A 16,886-nucleotide genomic window follows, 5' to 3' on the forward strand; every position below is an offset into this window, starting at 1 on the left:
CCAGTTTTGAGTTATCACATAAACAGATAAATTTTAGGATTTGACCTTGATCTTTGACCTTTGACCTCTGTCCGATTTCACTGAAAAACTATTCAAGTAATTGTCCCATCATACATCATCCTCCAACAAAGTTTGGTGAAATTTGCTCCATACAGTCTTGAGTTATCGCGTAAACGGATACAATTTCATGATTTGACCTTGACCTTTGACCTTTGACCTTTAGCCGATTTCACCCAAAATCTTATCAAATCGTTGCCCCATCATACTTCATACTTGGACCAAGTTTGGTAAAATTCCAGTAAATATTACTCAAGTTATCGCGTAAACGAAAGCGGACGGACGTACGTACGGACGTACGTACGGACGTACGTACGGACGTACGTACGGACGGACGGACAACCCGAAAACATAATGCCTCCGGCACCACTTCGTGGCGGAGGCATAAAAACTCAATTTGCATTGACTTTGTACACAAAATCAAATTTTTGAGCCATTTTCGGCCTCACGTGCATGTACAAAAAGTTATGTAACTTCAGAACCCTACCCCCGGGCGTCACAAATTTGGTGTCACAATGTGCGGGAAACTCAACAGAAAAAAGTCATAGAGCATCGCGGCGAGAGCATTGCGCGTTGCAGAGTAATCGCGCAAAATGTCGAGGGGGGAGCCTTTTAGGCCCCCCCCCCCCCAGTCTTTTTAGGGTTAAGGGCTGTCAACCAGGATTGCAGGCATCATACCTGAGGCATCCTTGACGTGGACGATCTCAAAGGACCCCGGGTGCTTCTCCCTGTGGGTGATGGTGCCCACACGCCCCAAGTTGCGACCTCCGGTGATCATGCACAGGGTGCCTGAAGTAACAAAGTACACAGAACATTGTTCAAGATTTTTAGGGACAAGTCAAATACAGGATCTCCATTTGTATGGAGCTTCTGACTAAACATGAAAAAGGTCTTTTCGTCACTGCTAACACATTGGCAAGCTATGATGTGTTGAGAAGATAACTAACCCTATTTCAAGTTGCTGAATTCCATCATGCTGCTGCTGGAAAGCCTCGATGAATGGGTAAACCATTACAACATGATGCTCATGTGTGTGCATTGTGGGCAGGAGCAAAAACAGTCCAACATTCACGCCATCAAATCATTCTGAATGGTTAATACAGTCGACTCCTGTTATGACAAAGTCCTCAGGACCGGCAGTTTTCTTTCATAGAATCAAAATTTCGCTCTGACCGAACAAATATATACCATAAAAAATAAAGAGCTGAAAATGTTGGGACCTGAATTCTTCCTTAGTTGTAACGGAAATTTTGCTATACCTGTAGTCGTTATGTCAGGAGTACACTATACATTTAACCTTGTCTAAGTCGACCTCACTCAAGTCGAAGAAAAATTCTGCCCCGGATGGATAAACGAGGTATTTCTATTGTGCAAGTTGATATTCACCCAAGTCATTTCACTTGAAAGCATTAGAGAATGTGCCGTACCAAACGAATGTACAAGAACCTGCACATTGGCTTACCGCTGTCGAACTTGATGTGGTCGATGATCTTGCCAGAGCTGATGTCGACCTTGACGGTGTCGTTGACCTTGACGAGGGGGTCAGGGTAGCGGATGGTGCGGGCATCGTGGGTGCTGAGGTAGGGCACACCCTTCGGGCCGATCCAGACCTTGCGGACCTTGCAAAGCTTGTACTGTGTGCAAAGAGAAATGTCCACCCTTTCCTCCAGTGCACTGTTTTATCTTTGAGTAATGACATTCATCTGCACAGTATGATGTCCGTGCTATTTTGTTTTGGCTTTGTTTTGTTTTGTTGTTGTTTTTTGTGAGGCAGGGTAGTATGAAATCATTTGTTTACATTTCTTATAGATGCCTGATTGCATATTACATCTGTTTCACACATTTAGATTTAAATAGTGGTTTCAAAGTGACTTGAAGGTGACTGAAGAAGCTTGTAAAAGAGAACGAGACAATCATGTGACATTTTTGGCCCTAACGATTTTTTGGTCAAACTCTTATCTGACAAATTTTGAATTTTCACTACTGATTATGTACAGCAGTGTAAATATCTGAAGGAATCAAGGGCCTCTGGCGCAAATGCATGATCTGCTACTATCTATCAGAAATGATAATAATCACAAAAGCCATCACAACAACCAAGAAGCTGTTACTAAGGTAGTGGTCTTTTGAAAAGGCCTTGCGGCTGAGGAATGAGACTAACTCACTACTCCGAGCATTGCGAGAACGGGTGAACACAAAATCGAGTGGTGCAGCCATGATGCCTTTTGAAACCTGGGTTTGTTTTTTTCCCTACCACCTCGTGACATACGCGAGCATGAATTATTCATATATTCCTGAATCAGGACCGTAGCTGGTATTGTAATGATGATGTGTCAAGGCTAGCAATGCAGGCAGCCACCGCAGGCAGGCAGCCACCGCAGGCTGGATACGGATGAGCAAGCTGCTGACATGCACAATGCATATTCACTAGATGCGACGTCTTTGCAAGCACTGTGATCGCTGATTGGCCGCTACCTTTTTGGTAGCAGAATTGGCGAGAAACGAGGCTCAAGATAAGAAATTTATGTCTGGTTTCAAAAGGCCTCCTGGCTGCGCCACTCCGCCTCATGTTCACTTGGCAGTTGGTCCATTTCTCAACATGGAGGCCTTACCAAAAGGCTACACCTGTAAAAGTGAAGAGATGACATCTGCAGTAGGGGCAGCATATGGATTTACCTATCACTAACACACCAACTACGCATTCAGTCATATTGTTTCTGTATTAACAATCAAGCATTTTGTGACTGTCTCAGTCCAAGTAACGGACACCTCTATGCTTCACAAACAATATAAGCTTGCTCAATAGGTATCTGAAGTTTCCAGATGGAGGCACAAATTCAGAGTTATGAGATTTATAATTTATACACACATGAAAAGATAATCCAGGGCTACAAATATAAGAAGTGTGATGTTACTTTCAAAATTTTCCATTTCATTTTTTCATCTCATAGGTTTTAAATTGAATCAAAATTGGAATCATACGAATTCAAGGAAACAGCTTCTTCACATAAACCCTGATGATTTAGGTTTGAAATGATCCTTAATACAATGTGACCAAAATATTGCAATGCACCGACACAGATGTACTGTGCATTAAAAAAAAAAAAATGTGGAATGTGTCTCCCCTGGGTAATGTCAAAATGGTAACATGTACTAACCAAGTTGGCGACCATATGAGTAGACTAGGTTTCATATAGGCCTGTAAATGAACACTGCAGCAAGTGGGTGTAATCAACTGCAGTGCCTTCGACACGGCCATGACATATACCATATAAGGCTCACAGTACCCTACTTTTCCACAATGTTTCATGACAACACACAAAGAGATGCAAACCTTTTGATTGTTGATATTTGTAATAGGAGAGACTGGCTCTGAACTTCTGCACCAGTCTGGTTGACAAGTTTTAGATTATCTAGCTACTTTGAAGGCACGCAAACATGTTTTCCATGATGCTTGCCTCCATGAGGGTAAAGCCATAAACACACAATGTTTACTGTGTCATTGCTGAATTTCATTCTTGATTTCCTTTTGATGTTCTGTAATTGTGCCCTACAACAATTTTCATCTAAGAAATGAAATGTTATTCAGCCTATGCTTGTTAAATCAAAAAGCAATATATTAGCAGTTTTATCTTAAGACTGATTGATTAAATAAAATGACAAACCAAGACTTTACTCATTGAAGCATCTGTATTGATAGCCATGGCATATTGCCATTCATGTTGCAAAAAATTTAAATGCTGCGATTCACACCACAATCGCATGAACAACTCACCTTGGCTTCATCATTTCCGATGCGGTGGACAACAAAGCGGCCCTTCACGTTGTAGATGAGTCGGAAGTTCTCACCGGTCTTGTTGATTGAGATGACATCTGCAGTAGGGGCAGCATATGGATTTACCTATCACTAACACACCAACTACGCATTTCCAGTCATATTGTTTCTGTATTAACAATCAAGCATTTTGTGACTGTCTCAGTCCAAGTAACGGACACCTCTATGCTTCACAAACAATATAAGCTTGCTCAATAGGTATCTGAAGTTTCCAGATGGAGGCACAAATTCAGAGTTATGAGATTTATAATTTATACACACATGAAAAGATAATCCAGGGCTACAAATATAAGAAGTGTGATGTTACTTTCAAAATTTTTCATTTCATTTTTTCATCTCATAGGTTTTAAATTGAATCAAAATTGGAATCATACGAATTCAAGGAAACAGCTTCTTCACATAAACCCTGATGATTTAGGTTTGAAATGATCCTTAATACAATGTGACCAAAATATTGCAATGCACCGACACAGATTTACTGTGCATTAAAAAAAAAAAAAAAAAAATGTGGAATGTGTCTCCCCTGGGTAATGCCAAAATGGTAACATGTACTAACCAAGTTGGCGACCATATGAGTAGACTAGGTTTCATATAGGCCTGTAAATGAACACTGCAGCAAGTGGGTGTAATCAACTGCAGTGCCTTCGACACGGCCATGACATATACCATATAAGGCTCACAGTACCCTACTTTTCCACAATGTTTCATGACAACACACAAAGAGATGCAAACCTTTTGATTGTTGATATTTGTAATAGGAGAGACTGGCTCTGAACTTCTGCACCAGTCTGGTTGACAAGTTTTAGATTATCTAGCTACTTTGAAGGCACGCAAACATGTTTTCCATGATGCTTGCCTCCATGAGGGTAAAGCCATAAACACACAATGTTTACTGTGTCATTGCTGAATTACATTCTTGATTTCCTTTTGATGTTCTGTAATTGTGCCCTACGACCATTTTCATCTAAGAAATGAAATGTTATTCAGCCTATGGGCAATTCCACGGTAACTAGGACACAGGTGCCAAAAATTCAAAATGATATTTGTTTCAAACACCATACATTTTCAGACAGTACTTGAGTTGAAGTTTTAAGAATCATTATGTTTTTCAATAAAAGCGGCCATTTTGATTTTCAAAATGGCTGCCAAAATATGCCTATAACTCAATGGTGAAAAGAGTGTATTGTCGCATAACTTACTCTCTGTATATCCACTTTATTAGTACTCTAAACAACAATCTTTCATATGTATGCAGTTACCAGAGAAGTTTTTTACCACACGATAGAAAAAAAAGCTGGTAGCTTTAAAGAATTTGATAAAAACTGTTAATTACTTTGATAATGATGGATGTAACGTCAGTTACCAAAAACAAGGACTTTTTAAGTTTATTCATCAAAGGAAGTGAGCTGTATGATGTAACTTGGGATTTCTAATGTATGCCCATATGCCTTTATTTCAATACCAGAAATAAGGATACTTGGCATACTGGAGAGTCAAAATGAACACTACAAAATGTGTAACGTCAGTTACCGAAACGTCATACACGAGTATGTAACGTCAGTTACCATGACAGTAATTATAACTGAGGCAAATTTTTTGACTTTTGGCCATTTCAATACATCTGGGAAGTCAACTTTCAACAAAGAGCAGCAATCCCTTTCATAGGAAGTGATGTCATTACCATGGTATGTCCATGGATACCAGGTATTTTTTTTTTTTATTTCTAAATTCATTTATTCATTTATTTACCATGATTATCTTTTTTTTGGGGGGGGGCGGGGGGGCTTGAGCTTTCGATTTTTGATTCAGCACAAGTTTAAGGTTAAATAATCTGGAAGTTTAGTTTGCCAAATGCAGTATATGTACTCAAATTAGTACATTCCCAGTCCTACGGGATGATAAAGCTACCAAAGTTTGTAGGCCTAATCAGTGACATGATTGCATGTTAACCACATTTTCTATTAAAAAAAAAAAAAAACTTCTGCACAGCTGTATACCAACAGTTTAACAATCTTCACCAATGTTTGCTTTCGCTGGCATTTTTCTTTCTTTTTTTTTCAAGAAGCTAAGTCAAGTTTCTACCTCAAGGCAAATGCACAGATATTTCTTCTCTTGCACTTTAAATGTGTGGTGTAGTTAACATGGCTCATCTTGTATTATATGGTATGTAAGGCATGTACTCATTATTGTTTGAAACTTAACACTGATGTTGCTCAAAGTGAGAGAGGATTCTATAGGGCTTTTTAAAAAAAAATTGTTCATACAGTGTGTATTTGTTGATTACTTTATTCTATTCATGCAGGGACATTTTGTAATACAACACATGATAATTATGAACAGGAAGAGTTTTTTATATTGATTTTAATATTCTTTCATTGCAAAGTCCGATTTCTTGGTATCTCGAATGTATTTGCAAGCCGTGATATATCAGTGAAAAGGAAAAGAAAAACAGTTAAATTTCTTCAAGCTAGGAATGAAACAATAATGCTCTTTTGACCAAAAAAGCATTTATTTTTCTTCTTCACAGAGAAATATTAAAAGTGCGACACTTTTCATTTAAATCAATTGATGATGGAGATCATCAGGAGTAAAATAAAGAAAAGAAGGAGAAATATATCACAATAGATTTCATACATATTTATGCATATTTATGCATATTTATGAGTTGATACATGTTTTTTACCCCATGACCTGGAAGATATTTTGATATTTTTTTCAAGCACAAAAATATGTTTTGTGTAGTACTACAAGGTATTATGGGTGGAGCACTCTATGTAGATAAAAACTTTCCTGTTCATTAAAAAAACAAACAAACAAACAAACAAAAAAGCCCTTAGTCATGTCAATATATTTATACTTGGAACTGCTTAATCTATTAATGGCTCTGTGTAATCATAAATGTTGAATAAAAATTAAATCTTCAGACAAATGTCAAGAAATATCCTCTTGCGCATTTACAATATTTTTGCCCAACTGTGCTATGGCATGGGGGGGGGGGGGGGGGGGGTTCCCCCTAAGGGCCCACCCAATATCATTTGTGTCTTTAGATTTTGTTTTAATTTGTTGCTGTAGTTGCCTGGGATTGTCACTGGTACATTGCAGCAGTATAATAACCTGTTAAATAGATTAGTTCTCTGTAAACCCCACGGCAAAGTATGTGTAACGTCAGTTACGTAACGTCAGTTACGTAACGTCAGTTACTGACATGTTTACCTTTAAGTTTTCATAGAACACAAAGAAAATGGACTACTGTTTCATTTCATTGTGTATTTATGACTGATGAACCAAGGTATGACTCCATATCAACCAAATCATTCTGAATGGTCAGAATTATGAAATATCACATAGCTATTCCCAATCATGATTTTGCATGTGTAAACCCTATGGCAAATGTAAGCGTAACGTCAGTTACGTAACGTCAGTTACCGTCATGCCTTCACTGAAATTGGCATGGTGGTAAAAGGAGACAACTAAAGTGCACATTATTTTGCACACCTGTTCCTAAGAACCTAGGTGTATTGCCATATTAAACACATAAAGGCTAAAAGTCAGGGACATGAGATATTTCCATTTACATCTACACCATAATTTCCCATGTCCTTTTTCCATAACGTCAGTTACCGACACATTTTCACTTGCTATGTGATAAGAAGTGCAGTTTGAGAGAAAAACTTTCCACCAATTTCTTCCTTCTCATGAACTTAGTCATCAATGCTAATTGCAAGCCCAAGGTGCTTTCATTCACAAAACTACAAGGTAAACAATTTCATGAAAATCCTTACGTGTAACGTCAGTTACCGTGGAATTGCCCCTATGCTTGTTAAATTAAAAAGCAATATATTAGCAGTTTTATCTTAAGACTGATTGATTAAATAAAATGACAAACCAAGACTTTACTCTTTGAAGCATCTGTATTGATAGCCATGGCATATTGCCATTCATGTTGCCAAAAATTTAAATGCTGCGATTCACACCACAATCGCAGCTGGCATGATGCCGACACTAGGCAAAGCTCACCCATGAACCCAGCTGGGTAGGTGATGTCGGTGCGCACTTTGCCGTCAACCTTGATGAGGCGCTGCATCATGATCTTCTTGGTCTCGACGTACGTCAGGGCGTACTTGAGGCGGTTGCGGAGGAAGATGATGAGCGGGAGGCATTCTCGGAGCTTGTGTGGTCCTGTGGATGCACGGGGAGCCTTGGATGGAGAGGAAGAAACATTCTCAGGTAAGAATGCAATCACTGACAAGGTCACTCTCAGAAGAATGGCAAGTGTTCAGTAAAGTGTGCAATGTAGTTTTAAAGGGATGGTATAGTTTTGGGTGAGATGGGGCTTCAGGTTTCCTACTTTTTGTGAGATTATGAGAAACCTCTTATGAAACATGAAAAAGCACACAATTCCAAGAGGATTCAAACTCAAAATGATGAAAATTGGTTTTGAAATGGCTGAGATATCCAGAAACAAAGAGGTCCTAATAAAAGATGGGACCCACCTTTGTTTAGGCTCACTTTGTTTTACTTAGTTTTTTTTTTTTATATATTTCGGCCATTTCAAACCCAATTTTCATTCAATAAACTTTGAATTCCTATAGAATTGTATGTTCTTTAATATTTCATAGGTGGTTTCTAATTATCTTGTAAAAAGTTACAATCTGATTCCATCTCTACCAAAACTATAACATCCCTTTAACCCTATTCTAACTGGGCTATTTGAGACCAAGTTTTTACTGGGGGGGGGGGGGGGGGTCAATTTGACCCCCCCTTCAGATCTCGGTCGCCGATCGCGCGATCGCCGCAAAATTTTGCGTGAACATAGAGCCGGATGTTAACTACAAGATTACATGGTCATACAATAGAAAAATTTTGATTTCATATTTTTTAATAAATTAATTATGCAAATTAACGCATGAAATCATATTTTCACCTATAACTCCATCAAAAAGACTGAAGGATTATTTAATTTTTGTGTCAGAGTTCCTCAAGACACATCAAACAATTTTCTAGTAAAAAAATAGCGCAATCAAAATCATTTTCTTTTGTTTTTTATTGTTTTGTTAATTTCTTATGTATTTTATTGTTTTTTCGATCTTTTGTTTTCTATTGTTTTTTTGCCAAAATTTGTTGGAGGCACTTTTTCAAGCTTATCTACATTAGAATTGATTTATTTCAATGGTTAAAAGTTGAAATAATCTAATTTATATCAATTAAACAAAAAAACACAGTTTGCATTGGATTTGCACACGAAATCATGAATTCGAGCGTTTTTTGGGTTGACATGCATATGCAAAACATTGCATAACTTCAGAACGGTGTACCCGAACGTCGCAAATTTGGTCTCAAAATATGCGGGAGACTCAAATGAAAAAAGTCATGAAACGACGCGGCAAAATCTTTGCGCGTTGCGGAATCGTGGCGAGAAACGTCGAGGGGGGGGGGTCAATTTGACCCCCCCCCCCAGTTAGAATAGGGTTAAGATATCACAATACAATCTAAGAAGTGACACTGGAACAACACAATTTATATGATGTAAAACTGAAACAATGTTTATACAATGGTCCCTCATATAGTGGCTAGCTTGTCAATATGTTGCACTGGACAATGACAAAAAATGCTTGCCATGAAGCACTTGCCATATCCTGTAAACCTGGGGATGTTCATGTGAGGAAATCTTGTTGCACTGTGGCCAGGAGGCACGACATGGCCAGAATGGAACCGAGGCTTTTCCTTGACAATCAACATGTTTACCAACAGTGATATAGGCATCAAACAATGCCGAGACAATTTCATCTAGTCCATGATGTTTTATGCTGCTTACAAAATCTTTGCAAAGCTGGTGTAATGGCACAACACTTTCTACCATGGATACAACTGTCAAAAAGTAAGAAAATCTGAGCAAGTCTATACTCCTAATCATATCTGATCCTGCCTGCTGAAGAAAAACCACAGGATGGATGAAAGGCATAATTTACCATTTGCAGATGAAACAAAAACCCAGCATTAGTGCTTTAAAATAGTTCTAAAATGTGAGTTAGGGATAGAAACAACCACTGTCAAAATTTGAATCCGTATAATCGATGTTAAGTGTTGTTAAATACACAAAATGTTAACAATAGTTATAATAAAGATGTTTACAGACTAAACCGTATTCAGTTACGGTCTATTGCGAAAAACCATGATATCTCCTTATATTTTAGGTTTTATTGCAAATATTTCATATGGTAGGATGTTTTATGATACAACAGACCTACACATATGAATCAAATGTGATATCTTGAACATTTTTGAAATCACTGCTCCCAAAGGTAAACTGGACCTTGAAGCAAGGAAGAAATTATACAAACTAAGGGTGGATGCATAGTGCTTGGTGCCATTCAAATAAACTAGTATTTGCTTCGAATGTTTTCAGGCATTTCAAAAATAAATATATGACCTGACAAGTGAAAAAAAAAAAATTTAAAGAAAAAAAAGTACTTACGAAGTTTCCGTTCAGCTTCCCAAGCATCCAATGCTTGGGAGCATTCAACCGCTTCAGATGCTTCTTTGGCCCACGTGCCTAGAATGAAAACACAGGAAAACATAGTGACATTAATTGTATGCACATACTATTCATGAAAGACTCTATAATTTCAATAGGACAACATATTCATCATTGAATTGAAGTCATACATAATAATAAACCACATATGCAATGTTCATACTGCGTCCAACGCAGTAAACATTAACTTACAAAAATAAATTTCATTTTTGAGATAAGTAGGGATGTGCAAAAAGTGGATCTAAACCTTTCGCATTAGTTTTTCTTCAAACTGAATGGTTTCATAATATGTACACTGTGGACATCATCTGAAGGAATAAAACCTTCTGATGGTTTAAAACACACACAATGCGATCTTGTAAATTCCTTGAACAGTTTTCAAGATCTGATTAATTAGTCAAACATTATTAGTAAATGTACAGAATGTCAAAAGGAGCATGGATTTTTAGGTTTCTGCTTTGCGGCCTTTGTTGCCAAATGTTGGGATGGGGTTTCTTTACTTTGTTTGGGCTGGGGTTCCTTTGCGTTGTGGAGTCGAATTGTGAATTGTCCAATATGGGGGCACGATTAATATGCTTTATAGCACCTTGCATTCAGGTGTTTTGACATCATGATCAAACCTTAATGGAATTTGAGTTCATTAGCTGAGAATTTTAAAGTACTGTACGAGCTGAAATTTTCGCGGTGGTTTTATTTTCGCGAATTTCGCGAATCGCCTTTGAACCGCGAAAATAACAACGCGCGAAAATAACAACGCGCAAATAACTAAGTACAGTTAGACCCTCGCAACCGCGAAATTAACAACACGTGAAAATGTCCTCCAAGTAGCAATTTGCGAAAATAACTGTACGCGAAAATTTCAGCTCGTACAGTATTATTACTCTTATTTTTTTTTTTTTTTTAGATTTTCTTTTTTGTCGAGGGGGTTGGGGGGTTGCCACTTCTGGTAGTGGTAATAGACTTACTACCGTTAGGTATAATTTGTCCGTTTATCTACACCAAACTGACCATTTGACATTCATAACATACAACCATGCTGCTTTCACCTTTATTGACATTCATAATTAGTAGTAGATTAGACGTTCTAGACATGTCTAGAAAGTTTTGTCTCTCTGACTCTGGACTCATCAAGCCCCTCTTTTTGTTGTGCCACTAACTTCATGTTACAATGTACAAATGTGTACATAGATAATCGACACTAATACAGTTTTATACTCCGTAACCATTATCTCATAGAGTCTAGAACCTTTAAATCATGAATTATTATAGCACAGAAACGCTAAACCCTAGCCTGCATGCGCGCATGCACATGTATTCTCGAGTTGTACTGTAAGCTACAGTGTGCAGGAAGAGGATTAAGGTCTGTCATGACATCTATTAAAACTAAAAGTTGTAGCACCAGCCGTATAGACGTCTAGTACAAAAGAGCATGTGCATTACTAGTCCCGAACCATCTCCACGCATAGATTTAGTATTGCAGGCGTGTAGAATTCATTTCCAGAAAGAGAGAGAGATCTGAAATAGCTCTTAGGAGTCTAGGACCTACTTTAAATTGGCATTAGAGAAAAACCCCAGTCTTTGGCTGGCCTCCAGAATCCGGACACTTATCACTTATTGCAAGTCAGCAAATTCTACTGTCACAACAAATGCATTGAAATTATGTGATTATATCACATCATTTCATATACTGGCACAGATGTTCACAGCAGGAAAGTGCCATAGTCACCTAAAAAAAAAAAAAAATCCATCAAAAATCCCGAATTAATCGTTGTCAAACGCAGAACTGGTGCAACTTTTCCAAAGCGTGCACAATTAAAATCCTGTGTTACAAATCACGGTTACCGAAAAAACACAAAAATTTGAACTATTACGGCATTCTGTTGCGAGATTTTTCAATTATTGCATGCTCAGAAAGTGATGGTATCCTAAAAAATGCAAAAGAAAAGCAAAATCTCCATATGTGCCAATGCAGTAACTAAATGTAGGCTGGAGACTACAGAGGTTGGACGCAAGTGCCGACTTGCCAGAATTTGGACACCAACAGGTGCCGCTATGTCCCCGATCAAGTGCTGATGCAACCTTGGGCCGACAAGCTATGGCTTTTCAGTGGCCTTCTACGCACACTGACATTGAACATGCATAGAGCTTGTCTGGATTCTGGTGCAGCCTAATAAAGATGATGATAACATTTTGGGATTTTGTGAAATTGTATGATGTATTTAACAAAATTAACATTGAGATAAAAGTAGTTTGATAACATTGAGTTCTACATTGATGTAGAAACCTGAATGTATTGACTTGAACAAAAATATTGCAGAAAAGCAAAAATGTCCAAAACCTGGTGTTCCTTTTTCTAAGGCAGTGTATACAACCACACGCATGTCTTTACCATCCAGCCACACGTCCACACAAGTGTGGTTGTAGCCATGGTCCGAGTCGCTGGATACAGCCACACTCGTGTGTAATGTATATCTACACACACACGGAGAATTCAGAAGATGATCGCCATGCATAACGTATGTCAAGCACATGAACACCACACAACCAGCATGCTCGCAAAGCAATGAAAGCATAACCCTCATTTTCATCCCTTCTGATATTGTTTTCTCACAAATATTTTTTTTGCTCCATTCTCATGGTGTTTGCTTGATACGATGGGTTTAGAATTAATAGCAAAGTTACAACTGCCGCTAAATTGGGGGACTTCGGATTGACATCACTAGACTGCTGATGGTAGGCCCTACATCATGACTTCGGGTGCTAGCAATCGCTCAGCGCAGCTAACTGCAGCCTAGCCAGCACAGTTGTGTGCCGCCCGCCGCCCTAGCAGGGACCCGCACGCCGGCTGCCTGTGTATGCTAAGTGCGCGATTTGCGAGTACCTAACCCGAACAAATGGAGGCGAAGTCTCAATAACGACTCGATGCATGATCAGTCGTAAATCAAAGTCCAAAATCAATTGTAACTTTGCTATTGATTTTAAATTCATCTTATCAAATAAAGAAAATTCGAATAAAGTTTTTAATGTAAAAAAAAAGTATATTTGTCTCGATGGTGAGATAATATTAAAGGAGGTTAATCTGGTGGTAGGAGGTACAATTTACAATGTAGGTTCATCGCTTTGCGGTGGGTACTTGTCATCATATCGCGTGTTGATGTGGCCACACACACACAGCGTGTTCCCTGCTACGCAATATATAAATTTAGAGCTCTATAGATCTAAAGCTTCTCCGTGTGTAATTTACCTGTGTGGGTATGTACATTAAATCTACACGAGTGTGGCTGTATCTAGCGACTCGGGCCATAGCTACAAGTTACAACCACACTCGTGTGGCTGGATGGCAAATGGTAAAGACACACGCGTGTGGTTGTATACACTGCCTTTTTTTTTTTTTTTAACTACTAATGCACTTGTCAATGTAATGACGCACCCCACTACCCCCGGACATGGGTGCGTCATGGTCATTTTTTGACTGACCACACGGGGTTTTTGACGGACACCACAGTCACTTTTTAGACGGACAAAACGCTGCAAGTGACGAACACCACAGTCACTTTTTTGACGGACAACACGTTGGAAGTGACGCACACCTCGATCACTTTTTTGACGGACATCCTCGGTACATTTGACGCACCCCCGAAAATACTGAAACGATTTTTGCATACGTTTTATTCAAGCAATTTCATTTTCTTTTGGTTCGTAAACATAATTTGTAAAAGTTTCGGCAAGTTTCCCTTACCCTGGCCCTGTAAGCACCGTACCGTCATTCACCGTACATCACGCTGCATGCTACGATATTCCGTACAATACCTATGTATTCTGTGCATGCAATCCATACATGACATACACAATCACATGACTACTGTGTGCAGATGCGCTGTGTGTGCGCGGCCATTGCTAGTCCGGTGGATGCATACTGCAGCGCAGGTACACACCACGCCACGGCATTCCCGCGAGTATACACAGCCCAGTCGCTGTACGTAGAGATTCGCACAGCGTACGAACAGCGTCGCGCGTCTCGTCGGGCTAATCCCGCGAGCAGAAAATGGCATGCGACAGGCAGTTTCTTTTGCTGCCGCTTCTTTTACTGTCAAAGATTCGCCTTTGTCACCACAGAACAGTATTTAGACGCACATTGTATTGGAATATAAACAAACTTTCTTCGATAGCAATGTGTGTTGGTGTTGCATCGCAATATGCAATAGGCACTAAGTGTTCGACAGTAAGGTTGAAATTGTTACATCGCTAAACAGTCCCTGGTTTGAGATTGAGTATGCGTGATTTCATGGGTTTGTTTGATAAAAAATGTGAGGAGAAAGGGTGGCTTTTAAATTATTTGCTTGCCAGATTCTGGCAAGCATTTTTCCCTCTTATTCCAAAACGCTTCCCGACTTTGATTTTCACTTGCCGCGGGAAAACGCTCACTGTAATTTCACTCGCGGTACGTGTATACGGTACTGGTAGCGTGCAAAAATGTGTGCAGTTTTCCATAGCCAAGTGATGCACCCCTCGTTTCAGAATAATGCGTGTTATTTTCCATAGCCAAGTGACGTACCATGACGCACCCCTCGGTCAAAAATTTGACCGACAATGATGGGATTTTGACGCACCCCTTGGTCAAAAATTTGACGGACAAAGCTGGTAAAATGACGAACACCTGGGTCACAAATTTGACGGACCAAACGAGGAAATGACGCACCCATGTCCGGGGGTAGTGGGGTGAGTCATTACATTGACAAGTGCATAACATTAGGTCCTAGGTCTAACATTAGGTCCCAACACAATACACATTCAACATGCACGTGCATGCATGCATAAATTTACATTTGTGTGTAAAAGTAAATAAAACTAAGTGAATGGAGGGTGAAATCAAATAGACCTGGGACCTCTTTTCTTCAGTGTGCACGCACTTGCGCACTGTAAGGTAAACAGTAGGGGCGCTGGTCCGAGAATGCGGATCGTCCGCACAAACGAGGGTATCTCCGTAAACGCGGACAAATCGCGTCCGCGAAAATCATGATCGGTAGCTTTTTCGCGGACGATTTTTTTCCTCGGGGCTTTGCGGGCTTAGGGGTACCGAACCGCACGTTCTAGATGCGATAAACGGATTCCTCGTGTACAAATACCCCTAGTTCACCGTCTACTTTTGTGGGTTGTCCGTCTTCCCGTGGATTTATCGCGCGAAATGTGAAAGTCGCTGTGCTGTCAATGGCAATACACGCATCATGGAGCAACACACCTACGAAGTCACCAATGCACTTTGCAGTGGAATTATGGCAAATTTGAACGGTATGAATATTTCTAATAGCTAAAATATTAATTCTAATTATTGTTAATTAATATTCCGATTTCCGATTGCCTGGTTTGGCGACTGTATGCCGGTACCTAAAATCCCGTTGTAAACACATCGTTGTGTTGAATATGTCCGACTGCCCGTGCATGGCAGCTGCGTTCATGCCGACGCTAGTTTCCCATGTATCGTATAATGTATGCATGCACATGGGCATTTAAATGATCACAAACAAAACGGAAAGTGCTTTAATATTCAAGGAACGGTTGAATAAAACTAACAAAACTTTAAGCAAAAAACAAAACAAAACAAAAAACAAACAAGAAAAATAAACATAATTATTTTGAAACAGTGGAAACGAAATTATCAAAGCTACTTCTTTCGATCACAATTAAATGATATTCCCATTTTTAAAATCCCAATAATGATTTATGAAATAAACTTGAAAATGGCTCCCGTAAGCGAGTACTGTAGCAATTTTAAAGACTGGTCTCACTACAGTTACAGAGTATCCAGTGCTCATAGTTTTAACAAAACTGTGTTTAATTTATTCCCGTGAATCATTTTATCTATGAGGGTGAGCTCTCACCTGTAGGTCCGGTAGCACGCCCGTCATCGTGGAGTCGAGTGAGGGGAGAGGCCAGTACAAAGTTTGTATTATTATAGGGTAAGAAAAGTTACCAGAACTTCTCACATGATGGTCCACACGCATGCTTCATTAATTGGTCGGTGAATGATATCACATTTGTTTTATTGGTTATTGCATCATAAGCAGGAACAGATTATATGTACTTCTTTAGAAGTGTTATATGTGTGCCACATCTTAAATTCTGTTTGAATCTAGATGTGTACTAACCAAACTACATCTGTTAATTTCATAAAGATGACCTCCGAGAACTGATGGATGTTCACATTCAGGAAATGAAGGAGTTGTGTAATGAAGGCCAAAACGAACCAGGTAAGCAACGTTACACATAAAAGTGACATTGATATATTTCTGCCACTCTGATTCAGTATTAATATCACACTGCATATTTGTATTTCTCTCCGTGAAACCGGAACATTTCTTAACAGTTTTTGATATATTTTTCTTTCCTTGTCTTATGGCACAGATCCCAACAGCACAATCGAAGTTGAGCAAGGTAAGATCATACGATGTGTAGGATAAT

The 16,886-nt window shown here is 39.1% G+C and overlaps 1 protein-coding gene across 3 annotated transcripts in view; it reads right to left on the minus strand.

Annotated features, from left to right (window-relative positions):
* Positions 1-16,886, minus strand: part of LOC140242591 (small ribosomal subunit protein eS4-like) — a 120,799-nt gene that overhangs the window by 4,157 nt on the left and 99,756 nt on the right. For 2 of the 3 annotated variants that reach the window (XM_072322342.1, XM_072322341.1), the window contains exons 2-6: positions 10,368-10,445; positions 7,910-8,090; positions 3,833-3,930; positions 1,520-1,691; positions 736-846 (exon numbers count right to left, since the gene is read on the minus strand). In XM_072322342.1, the coding sequence (XP_072178443.1) occupies positions 736-846; positions 1,520-1,691; positions 3,833-3,930; positions 7,910-8,090; positions 10,368-10,445 (640 nt within the window). Of the gene's footprint in view, positions 1-735; positions 847-1,519; positions 1,692-3,832; positions 3,931-7,909; positions 8,091-10,367; positions 10,446-16,306; positions 16,349-16,886 lie in introns of those variants that run through there. The other variant, XM_072322340.1, reaches the window with a different exon arrangement.

This window comes from Diadema setosum, chromosome 19 (assembly GCF_964275005.1).
Source record: "Diadema setosum chromosome 19, eeDiaSeto1, whole genome shotgun sequence".
NCBI lineage: Eukaryota > Metazoa > Echinodermata > Echinoidea > Diadematoida > Diadematidae > Diadema > Diadema setosum.